Consider the following 13,944-nt stretch of genomic DNA (forward strand, 5'->3'; position numbering starts at 1 on the left):
AAGTCTTCTAACTCAGATAACTGCAGAACTACACACTGAATTTACTGTATATTGTTGAACTCTTTTCTGTAAAGAAGTAGTTTACTAATTAAATCTGTCCCTGGCAAATCATTAGAAAAAGGAAGACAATGAGAGGTTAAAACAATAGCTAGGGAGATAATTTTAAAATTATAATGTTAGGAAATGAGATCCAGATGAATTTGACCTTTCACATTTTGAGAGCTCATCTATCTTGATGTCTTGATTCTAAACAAGTTTATGCTGTATTTCTTAAGTAACTTTGGAAGATGTTAGTCATATATCCAGGGAAGGGTTAGTAAGAAATCATTTCTAATGATTACATATTATTTGAAAGTGATTTGGCTTTTGGGGGGGAAGATATATATCCTAAAGCATGGTGACTATTCTGAAATAGTCTAAAGAGCAGGAGTTTGCTGTATTTGTATTACTTTAAGTGTTACACACTCCAAGGATAAAGTAGGTGCTAGATTTTGCAAGTCCACCTACTAGCAAAGCTAACTAAAGATTATGCTTTCTTATTATCCACATTCACTATGTTGCCATGGGTTACTGAATTCATCCTCTTTGTCCACTGAAAAACTGGGGAGGAAACTGTAAAGGATTTTCTCAATTGACTGACTCATCTATGGGGAGTCACAGGGACACTTTTTCCCTTCCAAATTGAAGGTTTTTATAATACGCATTTAATGTATTATACTCGAAACCCGTTACCTGATTCTTATTAAGACATGGTTGATTCACCCAATTTTAAACACCTATATTTTTATCATATTCACCAAAATTCCTAGTGCATTAATTTCTTGATTATCCTGGGCTTAATCTTATCTTACACCAGGCAGACCCATACAACTCCTCCTTCTCTGCCCCCTGCTACAGTCATTTTAAATTAATGTGCCATGTCCTGTCAGCCTGTTCAATTATTTGGATTCCTGGCCTATGGTTATCTTCAGAATAATGTTCAGTCTAAATTCTTACAACAGATGGTAAAAGCTAGGCTGCACTAAACCTAGTGTTTCTTCAGCAATTTTTCACAACGAAAAAAGTCAAGATCCATATACTCAGTACAAGAGAAAATGAGAAAGTAGTGAAAAAAAAATGGTTTGCAAATGAAAAAAATCATGGGTATGTTTGAGACTCCTCTGCATTTGAAGTTGCTCATTTTGTTGTCAGGAACCTCATGCAAAATGAGTTAAGACCTAGGACTTGTGCAATGCAACTATCTCATCTCTAAGAATCCGGGATGTTCACTGCATGACTGACAGCTCGTGATAACATCAAGACAACTAAGACAGCAGAGGAGCTCAGAAGGGCACGAAAAACCCACCCCACAGTGATAAGAGGAGGAAGGGTAAGAAATGGCATTAGGAAAAATGCTCCAGCAGGTCCCCTGCCTCACCCTTGGATGTACTAGAGGAGGCTCTTTTGTTCTTTCAGTAAGACAAGGTAGTTCTTAGAACTTCAGCGAGCTGAATAAAGATTATTTTCAAAGAACACGGGGCTATTTAAAGTTAGACTCATTAGTATATGCAGGGAAGATTAAAATCTCTCCTTTCTATATAACATGGCCTCTAAAATGGGATGCCCCCACTTTAGGGTAAGTGTAAGATAAACCATTGGGGAAATATTATAAATAAATAAAATATTAAGTATTTTATTCAAAAATAAGAAATTAATTTTACTAATGCTTAACAGTATTCAAACATTTCAATGAAAAGTATGGGCATGAGTTTGTGCATATATATGTACAGAATCTCATATTTGCCATTTGTGCTGCTTGAAATATTAGTGGCTGCTTCCGAGGATGGTTCTGAGGCCTAAATGAGGTAATGCTTATACAGTACATGCTCAATAAACAATGGTTGCCTTCCCTGGGGACGATGTGAGTTGAGGGTTAGGAGGTTAGGGGTTAGGAGGCTCCCTCTCATAGGAGCTAAATCTCAGAAGCACCCCTAAAACATGCTTCCTAACAAGACAACAGAACTCGTGTTGTCAAACAGAGAAAAGGTCAGTGCTTATGTCCTACACCTTCCAGGGCTGCTGCCTCCAAGACACTGCATCCCCACTCATCACACCCCCAGCCACCCCCCAGAATCCTTCCCAGTGTAGGGACACTATAGTGCCTCACTGGAGAGGAAAGAGTTCCACACGGATAGCTGCGTTTGACCATGGCAACCTCGCGTCTGGCACTTATGGTAGGAGGGTATAACACGAGTGTTTGGCACTTATGGTAGGAGGGTATAACACGAGTGTGTTTGGCAGCCCAAACACACTCTAGTCATCCTCCTCGTGTTTACATCATGCCCATGAAGCAGGTACCACACGTGGGTAAACAGGATCTGTGCGCTCCAGAAACCATGCTTAGCAAAAGCTCAGGCTTGTGGAGCCACAAGTGGAGATGGCTTCTGAAGTCTCCTTTGTTGGCCATAACCATAGAAAGCAAATCACTTCATACCTTTCAGGTTTGTCTCTAGGTATTTTCTCCTGGATTTGAATTAAGGGGAAACTGGGGAGGGGCAACATGTTGAAATGACTTGGTAAATGGAAACTGGGGTGGACACAGCACACAGAGGTGGCTCTGAGCCCCCAGATCCTGGCTCAGCTGAGTTCCCAAGAGGTGACAGCTTTGAAAGCTGCAGAGGAGGGCTCCCCCTCTCCCCTCCCCCAGCTCAGGCTGTCATCCCAGAGCCCCAAGTCTGGCTGCCAAACCATCTGCTCCCAGGAAAGCAGCTGCAATATTAACACCTGTGAAAGGTGGACCCAAACCGTAGCACCTCTCCTTATTTCCTATACAACTCTGAGGTTCCTCTGGGACCACTATTACTTTTAAAAACCAACCAAAGAAAGAAAAATGCACTTGGCTTTGAGAAGAGTTCAATGGGCTTTCCTTTTCAAACTGGCCTTGAAGGAAGCACCTCAGCTTCACGGCTTCCCTTTCTCAGGTTGTGTTTCTGTATGATTCGTTTTTACTGCACACGCACACACGTGCACACACACATGTACACCCCCTGCTCCCAAGAGGCATTTTTTTTTCCTCTACTTTCGACTGAAAAGTCAAAATAAGTACCTCAGATTAAACTGGGTCTGATTAGATAGGGTACAATTTCCCTGACTCTAAACGAAGCCAAATTCTCTTCGATTTATATTTCATAGGAATATTGAGTACACTACGATTCTTTACCATTTTTCCAAAGCTGGAAATTCAAGGACAAGTGAGCCCACTTAGATAAACGAATAATTCTGTGGGTTTCCCTAGAAGATCACACACCAAAATCAATAAGAAATGGAATATGTGATTTGTGGTTGAATGAGTATTAAGCATGAAGCTAAGAATCTGACTCAAAGGTGCCTTGAACTCTATCTGACCCTGGTTAAGTTGGCTCCGTCCTTCTGCATCCTCAGGTGCAAAACATTTAGGCTTGACCACTCTTGCATAGTTAAGTTCCAAAAGAATAATAACAAAATAGCAAAGATGGATTGAGTTTTCACTGTGTCATGCACTGTGCTAGTCATTATGCATGCATTTGCTCATATAATCCACACAAGCCTCTTTTTACATATAAGGAAGCAGAATAGACTGATCACAGACACTGCCAAGATTGCACAGCCAGCAAGTGGCTGCTAAGACACCATCATAAATTTTTTTTTAAATAAATAAAATTAAAAAGCCCCAAATCATGATGCTCTGCAGCTATATGTAAAGGCATTTTGTAGACTTAAAACAGAAGCCACTATTATGAATATAGAAAAATCCATCTGACATTATGACCATCTTCACTGTTCTGTCTTGTTAACTCTCTGACTAAACAGACTTTTTAGAAGTTTATCAGCATATGTCTGTTGTCTACATGACAAACAGCCAGTCAGTAAATGTGGAATAAACATGTCCAAATACTTCTTTCAATTATTTGAAACCCAATCAAAATGAAAATTCAAGTGAGTTTCACTCGGCTAACAGGAAGCTCCATCAATAGTTAAAAAAAACTAGTATCTAATCTAAAAGAATGTTTTATCTTAGATGTTTGGTGGATTCAAAAAAAGTTACACTGTTCTATGATTATTCCAAAGATACAGGCTGGAATGTTTTTTTAAAATCCTGAGAGAAGCCTATATTTGTATAACCCAGTGGACAGAAAAACTGCCCTAATTTACCTGGATGCTCCGTTAGCCCGTGAGAGTTCAGCATGATGACTGACACAGTGAAAACTGCCCCAACAGGTCTCTTATCCCCAACCCCAGGGTGCCATCTAGGCCGAAAGTTAAAAAAGAAATGGAACACAGAGATCCCACTGTAACTACCAGAAGTTTCCAAGACCATATCTATATGGTTATACTCCTCCAGTGTACAAACTGTACCCCTGGCACTTTCTAGACACTGGGAATACAAGCCCAGGGAGATATTAGCCATGTCCCTCAAAGAGTTTCCAGTCTAGGAAGGTCAAACAGAAAAATGATGGCAGATGTATACATTCTCTCAGAGGTGTGCCCTATCGTCACATGGTGGGTGTCTCTATCTCCTAGTCATAAAGAGAAATCCATATTTATATTGGATGTAGGGCCCACACTGCTCCAGTATAACCACATCTTAACATGGTCACATCTGCAAATATTTTATTTCCAAATAAGGTCATATTCACAGGTACCAGGGACTAGAACGTGACTGTTATCTTTTGGGAGGACATATTCAATACATAAGAACGGGGAACTACACAGACATAAGAGAGAGGTTCAGATAATAGGTACCAAAAAAAAAAAAAAAAAGAGATAACCAATAATGCACCTCAATTGCTACTGGGGCCTTCATTTTATCTAATAATGAAATTATTTCAAAGCAAAAGGCGGATGTGCTAAAAGCAATGAAGAGTCTATTAGCTGTCTTAGACAGGAATTTGCAGTAGGGGTGAGGTGGGGCTATGAACTGCAAAGCTAGATGGTTCCTCCCTCTGAAACTATGGCTATCAGAAGGATAAGGCCAGGCATTCGTCCTGCTACCCCAAGTGCCCACAGGCATCTGCCAAATATCACTTTTATCTTCAAAAAAGAGAAAACTTGGCCTAGAGGAGCCATCATGGATTAAAGTAGAAAGATAAATGGAGATTTTAACTGTGAGTATGAGTTACCTAAGCCATAATTTTTCCCCTGAATATGACAGATGTTTGAAATACATGGTATTTACATAGCTGTCCTCATCTCTTGTGAGCTACCTGCAACAGTCTACCTCTTTCCAAATCTCACTATAGATACCACAATCATAGTCCTTTACCAACAAAAAAAAAGTAGCTTCTGAATCAAAGCAAACACTAATAAAACAAATCCAAAAATTAAACCACCCTTTGCTCCTACAAACAGGAGAGCCATCTCCAAGCAATCCGAACCTCGATTTTCCAGGTTTTTTTAAAAACCCAAGAAGAACTCAGAGTCAATGGAATCCAATTGACCCTCCATCTGCTGAAAATAAAAATAACCTAAGTCATCTGTTCGCCTCTGAGAAGCTGAACATAAAGTACAAAAAGCTAAACGCTCCTCGTGTTCTCAACTGACACTGCTGCATGCATGACCTCCAACCTGTCCCCATAAGTTTTACTATTCATCGTGGGCCTGCAAGATCCCTCTGCTTAGCTCATCTGTTAGTCCAGAACAGAACTGTTCATCGGCTTCACCTTTCCCAGCTTCCTGGTCATTTATTGAATTCTTTCAAAAAAAAAAAAAAAAAAAAAGGTCTGGTTCCCCTTTTATTCTTTCACCTCTTAAATCCAATCAAGTACAAAGAACAGCCAGCTCCTTTGTTCTCCCAGGTCCTCCCTCTCTCTCCTCTTCCCTCCCATCTCTACTTCCTTGGCCTACACAGGTGTTCTACTATGCAGTTCCAATCAGGTACATGAGCTCATTTTAGGTGGTACCTAGTTAAATATTTTTTAACTGAACGAGTGATATATTCATTTTACTAGAGATTAGGAAAAAATATATATAATTAGCAAGTGAAACCCATAATTTCACAGAAAGGGAATTTTCTTTTTAATTCACTTAAATAAAGAGTGGGTCAAGTTGAAAGTAAAATATTAAGTAAACAACAGTACAGATGTGTTATGATTTGGATGTGGCTTGCTCCTCAAAGATTCAGGTGCTAGAAACTTGGCCCCCACTGTAACAGTTCCACAAGGTGATGGTGCTTTAAGAGATGATTAGATCATGAGGTCACTGCCCTTGGGAAGGGATTAATTCCTATCCAGTAGGAGTGTGTTAGGTCTCATGTGACTGGATTAGCTCTCTTGAGAGTGGGTTATAAAGTGAGGCAACCCCACGTGATCTGTCTCTTCTGTGCACAGCCAGTTCCCTTTGGACATGTTGTAATGAAGCCATGGGTGAGGGGAACCTTGCCAGGAGGCTGGCACCATGCCATTCGCACCTTCCAGTCAACAGAATCACGAGCCAAATAAACCTCTTTACAAGTTACTCAAGTATTTTGTTATAGCAGCTCAAAACAGACTAAGACAAGGTGGTATGTGGACATGGTTTAAAAAAAAAAAAAAATCTTCAAGGTGCCGTGCACCTGCAGTGTTGAGAAGCTTGGCTCTACGATGATCCCACGTCATCTTCCTTTGTGATCTACCACAAGGTCCCCCCAAAACACCTCCAGGCTCATAACATCCCTCTATCCTGCAAGCCGCTGCCAGACATCATTTCCGAAAATGTTCTTTCCTGGTTTCCCTCCCAAAGTCACAAATCTATTACTTGCCCTGTAAACTCCTGAACCCACCCAAATTTCAAGATCCCACCTGAGATTTGAAACCTACACATCATTTCTAGTTACACCCCAAAGTTACAGGATGACAAATGTCACACATCCATTCTCCTTTTCATGCCTTCATTCACACTTCAATTTTCCCCTAAACTTTCTCCTTCTCCATCTCTCCAAATCCTACCCACTCCTTCAGGACCCCAGCAAGTCCTCCCTCCATGCGGCCAACACCAACCCTATCAACCACCCCACCTGACTCTTGATTATATCCTATCATTTACTGCTTTCCAATGTCCCACTGATGGACAGCTGGTCCTACCAGTCACAGTAGGAGATTCTTCAAGGGTCAGATCTGAGAGTAGGGTTTATATTTATTTAAAAAAAAAAAAAGAACTCATAGTAAGAATTCAAGACATCTCTTCATCCAACTTTTCAAGAGAACTCATGTTTTAATCATTCATTCAATAAACATTTACTGGGTCCTGATCAGTGCCAAGCTCTGTGGTTGCTGGCAAAAAACAGAGATGTGAATAAAACAGATACACCGTTGGGAGCTCACTATCCTGTACAGTAGGTGCACAGGTACTGCTGGTACAACACATGACTGTGTTGCTGTAACACCCAGTATCAAACAAATGTCATGAGAGATTCACTCCAGAAAGGATCTGGAAAAAGACTGAAAGAGACCACAGGGGCCATGCTGGTTCTGGAAGGTTCAATAGGATTCTACCAGACGTAGACATGGGGTGGGGGGGAGTACATTCTAAGAAGGGGCACATAAAGTAACAAAGATACATAATGGCAGCAAGTATAGCTGAGGATAAAGAGCTCCCAGAGCCTGGGGCGCATACAGGGTGACGGGAGAAGGAACAGAGGAAGATGTAGGAATGGTGGTGTAAATCTTACCATGAAGACTTCATACTCCGTGACTTCACATCCATCAGAGATATTGTAAAAACAAAGCATATGGGCATGATTTTTTAAAAAATAATCTTCAGAGTGGCATGCTAATGCCCAGTAGTGTTGGAGAACATGATTCTTTCTCTGAGGGTCCCTCAACTTCTGACTTTGTGATCACCACAGTGGCCTCCCCAATACCTCCTAGCAGGTCTCCCGGCCCTAGACACTCATTACACACATCAATTTTACTTTAGGAGAGATCAAAAATAATAAAATCAAAACAAAATTCCTCTGGGATGCATGGAGGATGGATTAGACTGGGGAAGAGGTCAGTTGGGAAGATGTTATAGCAGAATAGAAGAAGATTTAAACAACAAGGATGAAGAGGAAGAGACCTATTTTGGAAAAACTTAAGTGGTAGAAATCAACAGGATTTTCTGGCCAACTGGATGCACATTCCAATGTCAAATAAAAATAGTCTAGGGATTTATTACTTGAGGAAAAGTTTATTTCCTACTTTAAAAATTACCCATGTCATTTCATTTCTGTTACTATTGCTAAAGTTAGTTTAGAGTTGTCTGTATTCATATTCTCAAACTACAAGAGCCTTTGCTTGATTCCTTATACCACACCATCTCTATGACTAATCTACAAAAGCTTGTCCTAAACTGAAAAGTTAGTGTACTATGCCACTAGCAAGGATCTTAACCAGATTTTTCTTTCTGGTTACACATGAATTCAACATAAGCAATCTTGACCCCAAAACATACTATTGTCTGAACTGTCCATCATCTCTGGGGTGCAAGGAACTAAAGGCCTGGATTGCTCTGGAGGTGTAAATATTCTAAGATTTTTACACAATATACTCATATTCCTTTTTTTCAAATAAAAACCTTCACAAGAGTGTACAAGATATTGAAATACCAAGAGAGGTGACCTTTGGTAAGCACATTCATGTTCTCTTGGGAAATAAAGAATAAAGTCATTCACCACCAAGTGCAATATTCCTCACTTCCACATGCCTAACGGAAGGAGTCAACATAGGTAGTTTCAAATTAAAACACAGTTGAAACAGCTCGGCTGAAAAGGGATCTCTGCAAAGAATGGGGAAAGAGGCGACAGGATGCTGTTTATTAAAACTTGAGTATGGTTATAACCTGCCAGGTCTTCATCTGTCATCCTCTCCCCATCGTACTGGTCACCAGGGCGAGCCCCGAGATGCTATCATTTAAGGTAAGGTTTGAAGATGACAGGAAACAGGATTTCATTGCAACGTGAGCACTGTTCCCACATATAAAAGCACATGACTCCAATAAGTAGAAAAGGGCAAAGGGTTTTTCTAACAATTTATGTGCTAGTGTTTAGAAGTCTTGCACTTGCTCATTACAGAGCCACTGCGGAGCCCAGTTCTGTAATGGAAGTGTGGAACCGGAGGCCTCATTACAGATGGAGGGAGGTCACATTACTCGCAGGGGACACAGCTGGTTCCTGGCAGGCCCAGATTAGAACCTCGAGCGTCCATGCTCCGCTCCCAAAAAACTCTCACGTCTTAAAATAACAGAGCATAAGGAACTGGAACACACAGTCAAAGGTGCCCCAGAATTAGTTTCTGTAAAATGGACACTAGTAAACTAATCAAGTGGTGCGCTGGCCACTCCTCCCCACTGATTATATTCGTTAAATCGGCAAACAAAACTCATCTAAATTTTCTTAAGATATGCTTTTGTCTTATTTCTTTTCAAATCCTTAAAAGCCATAGTATTAAAAAAACAAAAAGTTCACTTCATTCCTTAAAGATGCTGTTTAAAATGACAAGTATCAAATCAAAATATGCCACGACTCTGCTTTCTCATTCACCAGCAAAGTCTTTTATGAACATGTAGAACCTGTCAAGTAAAAAAAAAAAAAATTACTTTGCAATCTCGATTAATAAGAATGCCCCCTAAACTTTGGTGGTACTATATATGGAATATGAAAAAGCACTCATCCCCAGGGCTACTAAAAGAGAAAGTGAAGGAAATTCTAAGTTAGCATCATTTGGATGAAGAGGTCATAGTTCACACAGTTGTCACACAGGAGGTTCTGCTGGCTTCATCCACAACAGGTTTGGGGCCTTCAAAACTATTCCATAGTGGTTCATGAGCATGTTTGCATATACGAAGTATTTAGCGTTATACAGATTGCCCTTTTTGTGGGGAGTTTTCTATCTCCAGTCAATATCACAAGTTCCAGTTTTAGAAAATGCAAAAGCATGATCCCACATCCATTTTTATTCAACACCCTTTCTTCTTCAGATAATGCCTAGGGCATTTTATTATTCATCTTGATTTGAACAAAAGGCATGATTTTCCCCCTTCTGCTCAGAAACTACCAATGGGAAATTAATATGCAAGGGAACAATGAACCCATCTCCTGGCCTGTGAACTTCCTGGTTGCTAGGAGGCTTGTGAATTCTTCGGATTACTTTAGACTGGGTAGCATGGATGGAGAGATTAAAACAGTCATAGAAGGCATAGTGTTCAAGATTGAAAGTTTCAGAATCTTCCAAAACTGTCCTTTTGCAAAACCTAGGCTAGTTTTATGTGTGCCTAACCTAACCTCTGAAATGTAGTTATCTTGAAGAGATACAAAAGGCCAAGTCTAAATGTCAAGTCCACTACCATAAATCACCTTCCACACTGGTAATTACTTATTACCAGTTAGAAATGGTGCTGCCTCATTAGAAAGCCATCACAGAAGCCTGTAATTCTGCTTGAAGCACCCACTGTGTGCTCAATAAGTATGCTAGACCAAAAGGACCACCAGTAACATTTATTTCTAAGTATTGCTAGGATCCCTCATTTCCCAAAGTTAAAAAAAAAAAAAAAATCCCTTGTTTTTCAAGAATATTTGCTGGGGGAGTTCGAAAAATAGTTTTTTTAGCTAAAGCTATTTTAAATGACTTAGTATATCTCTGAGGAGGCTATCTTGTCCTTTGAACTCAAGTAATTTACTCACACCAAAAACTCTTTTTACTAAAAATGAAGTATGATAATATGAGTAGTAATTAAAGCAAATGACTGACAAATAGAAAAAAAGAAATGTGAAGAGCTCCACGTATATCTAAGCTGATTCCTTTTCTATTCTATTATATGTGGCAAAAGCTCTGTTTGTACCCAGAGCAACTGCCTGCATATAAGTGGATTTCCTTTACATTCCCTAAAGGGAAGAGAACTTCTTACAAATGATCTCAAAGAGTTTCAATATAGCATCTGTTTGTGTCAGTACTCTCATGATGAAGGAGCCATATTTGGAAAAGAAAGAGATAAGATGCTCCCTCCCTCAACTTACCCGCCCCCCCAAAAAGTTGACTTTACCGACTCTCAATGCTCACTGTAGGTGTTTGTCTTAATATTTACTGTTCCTTCCCATTAGCACCAATACCTGCTTTTTATTCCATGCATTAGTTAACACTTAAAATAAAAGAATAAATAACAGCTCTCCCTCCCTGGGCAGAAATTGCATCTTACCCAACCAACTCTGTAACCCATGAGAATCAGGAAGACACTCTGCCTTGAGGAGGCACTCCACAAAATGCTGAATGAATGACACAGCTCTTCTTGTGGTCTGTAATTGAACACAATCTGGGCAAAACACCACCAACCTGAAACAAGTTACCTTTCCTTATCACTATAAGACCATCTTACCTTCTGGAGGCCAAGAAATGAAATCCTATAAAATTAAAAGCCTCATTCCTCAAAAATGTCTTGTAGCATTGGCAATAGTAGAGAAGTTCTTCTGCAAAGACTATAAATGTGATGATAATAATGAAGCAAGGCCGAAATAGACAAAAAATTGTCTCCTTGGGAATGAGCTTGAGATTATTGGAGTCTTGCAGGTTTGTTGAAGAAATTATGGCCACCTGCCCTCCTATACCTTCACAATTAAATCTTTCCTTAGGGAGGCAGAAAAGAGGGGCCTGCTAAATGTGGAATGAAGACATACAAACCCTAAGAATATGAAAGCCAGGATTATCTGAACACTCAGTGCAGACTTGGGCTTATGTACATTTGTGTTTTGAGGTTAGATTTGGATCTAGGTGTATTTCAATTTTTTCTGTCACAAGTCTGAAGAATACAGCAACCACAGCAGTGACTTTCAAATTACAGAATTATAAACTGTAGTTGTCACTTCCTTTACAAATTTGGCTTTTCATTTAAGAGAAAATCAAGGGAGCCTTACTGCCAAAATACTACAACATCCTTATGTAGCCTGATTTTGCAATAAAAAAGATAGTTATTTTATTTAGGTTTTATATGCATGGAAATGTGGTCACAAGACATTTTTAAAGCATGAGATGCTGATCCCAGTTTAAAAGGACTTGCTGTTTTAAGAGAAAGATAGGAAAGCTTGACTATAAGTATCAACCACAAGCTTAAAACAATCTTCCCACTTAAGACAGAGCTTAGAATGGTATAATATGTGGTTTAAAATAAAATTCTGATTTTTCCATTACACTGTGTTTAGAAGCAAATTGATTCTTTTCAGCATGAAAAAAAATACATAAAAAATGGTATCTTACACATCCTTACATATAAGGTTAACAACAAGTAAGGAGAGAGCAAAGAAAGATTTCCAGGATTTTCCTCCTTCAGCATTTCAAGTATATTATCCTTGGGTTCCCAAATCACGAACCAAAGCCATTCCGCCTTATTTCCAAAGAACCAACTCATTCAGAAAGGCTTTTAACGCATGGCATTTTAAGATGAAACCTATTTTGAAGCCTTCACTTCCATTTACCGTTTTGTTTGTCCTTTCTGTCTGACATGCAAATACACGATACTGCCTCCATTCTTTCCATGCAACCTAATTCAAAGCAACATATGTTAAATCCACGCAGAATCATGTGAGTATTCAATCCGCATACACACCATTACCCCACAGAATGCATTCAATGAGCTCCAACATAGTTCCCTGCGTGCAATTCGGAGAAGCCTGGGATGTATGTATGCAGGGATCTCCCCCGACTCGAACCATCCAGAACGGCGCATCGAACCTGTTCCCTTTTAAGAAAAGGGGGCCGTTTAAATACCCACTAAGGTAACTGACCACAATTGCAGGAGCAAGCCAGCCTGGTCCTGCGGGCAACACTGGACGCAGGCTCTTTCACAAAGCTCAAGGAGGCTGCAGCGCCGGAGCTTGCAGTCATTTATCTCCCTGCAGCCAAAACGCCCGGCTCGTCCCCCCTCCCGGATTTTACCTAACTAATAGCTCCCAAACCCCATATTGAGAGGGCCTGCTGTGGATCTTGCGGAGGTACAAAATGGTGGATGTGAGCTAATTTTTCCCTGCTTTCCCCATAACTTATCGCATCCATCACCGCCGGTCCTCTGCTCCAAGGACCCCGGCGGCCGCGCACCCGAGCACGCCCCGCGAACCCGGCCCGGGGGCAGAAACGCGGTTACCAACCTGATGTCATGTAGCCCCGCGAAGCCTGGGGCGCGAAGGCCGCGGGGAAGCGCTTGTGCAGGCGGTAGTCCTTCTCGCTGCGGGACCTCATGCGGTCCGAGGCCCGGTCCGAGAAATCCGAGCTAGGCCAGGCTCGCCGCAAGGTTGTGCTCCGGGTCTTCTTCATGGTGGGGAGGGCGACCTGCTGCCCCGATCCTCGGGGCCTCAGCGCCGGGGCGCAGCGCGCTGCTTCATCCGTCTAAGGCGGGCACGACCCGGGCGGACTCTGCGCACATTTTCCCAGCCCCTCCTCGTCGGCGTCTACACCGCCAGCGGCGGGTCCGGCCCTCCCCACGCCCCCCCACACCCCCACGGCGAAGGCTCCGATTTTACACACGTCCCACAATGCATTACACTTCATTTGCAATCCGCCCGGCTTATAGCTTCCAGATTCCTGGGGGGAAAGGCACGTTAGGAGGCTCCCTGGCCAGGAGGAGGCGGGGAGGGGGCGGGCGGGGTGGGGGCGCCGAGACTTGCAGCGTGAAAGCAATGGGAGCGCAGACAATGGCCCGATTCAGCGCAGGAGTGCTTAGCCAACTGTGAGCCACGGCACAAAAGACCCAAACAAATGAGGAAGCCCAGGCCTCCGAGGCTGACCCGGGATCCGGCTCCCGGGAAGCCGGAGGGGCGGCCGCAGCCCCACCGCGTCCGGCGGCTCAGCGCGAGGCGTGGGGATGACAGTGTCCAAGTCGTGTCCCCCCGGGCCTATCAGCCGTGCGGCCCGCAGTCCCCGGCGTAGGCTGGCTCGGCCTCCCCTGCAGTCCCTGGGAGGCAGTCCTCATTCCCGTGGTTCGAATGGG

At 42.0% G+C, this 13,944-nt stretch overlaps 1 protein-coding gene across 3 annotated transcripts in view; it reads right to left on the minus strand.

Moving 5' to 3' along the window:
- Positions 1-13,944, minus strand: part of Stox2 (storkhead box 2) — a 223,218-nt gene that overhangs the window by 91,623 nt on the left and 117,651 nt on the right. The window contains exon 1 of one of the 3 annotated variants that reach the window (XM_027927077.2): positions 13,106-13,271. The exons of the other annotated variants lie outside the window; for them this stretch is intronic. Coding sequence (XP_027782878.2) covers positions 13,106-13,271 — 166 coding nt within the window. Of the gene's footprint in view, positions 1-13,105; positions 13,272-13,944 lie in introns of those variants that run through there. 3 annotated transcript variants of the gene reach the window in all.

The sequence above is a fragment of the Marmota flaviventris genome, chromosome 3, assembly GCF_047511675.1.
Source record: "Marmota flaviventris isolate mMarFla1 chromosome 3, mMarFla1.hap1, whole genome shotgun sequence".
Taxonomy (NCBI): domain Eukaryota; kingdom Metazoa; phylum Chordata; class Mammalia; order Rodentia; family Sciuridae; genus Marmota; species Marmota flaviventris.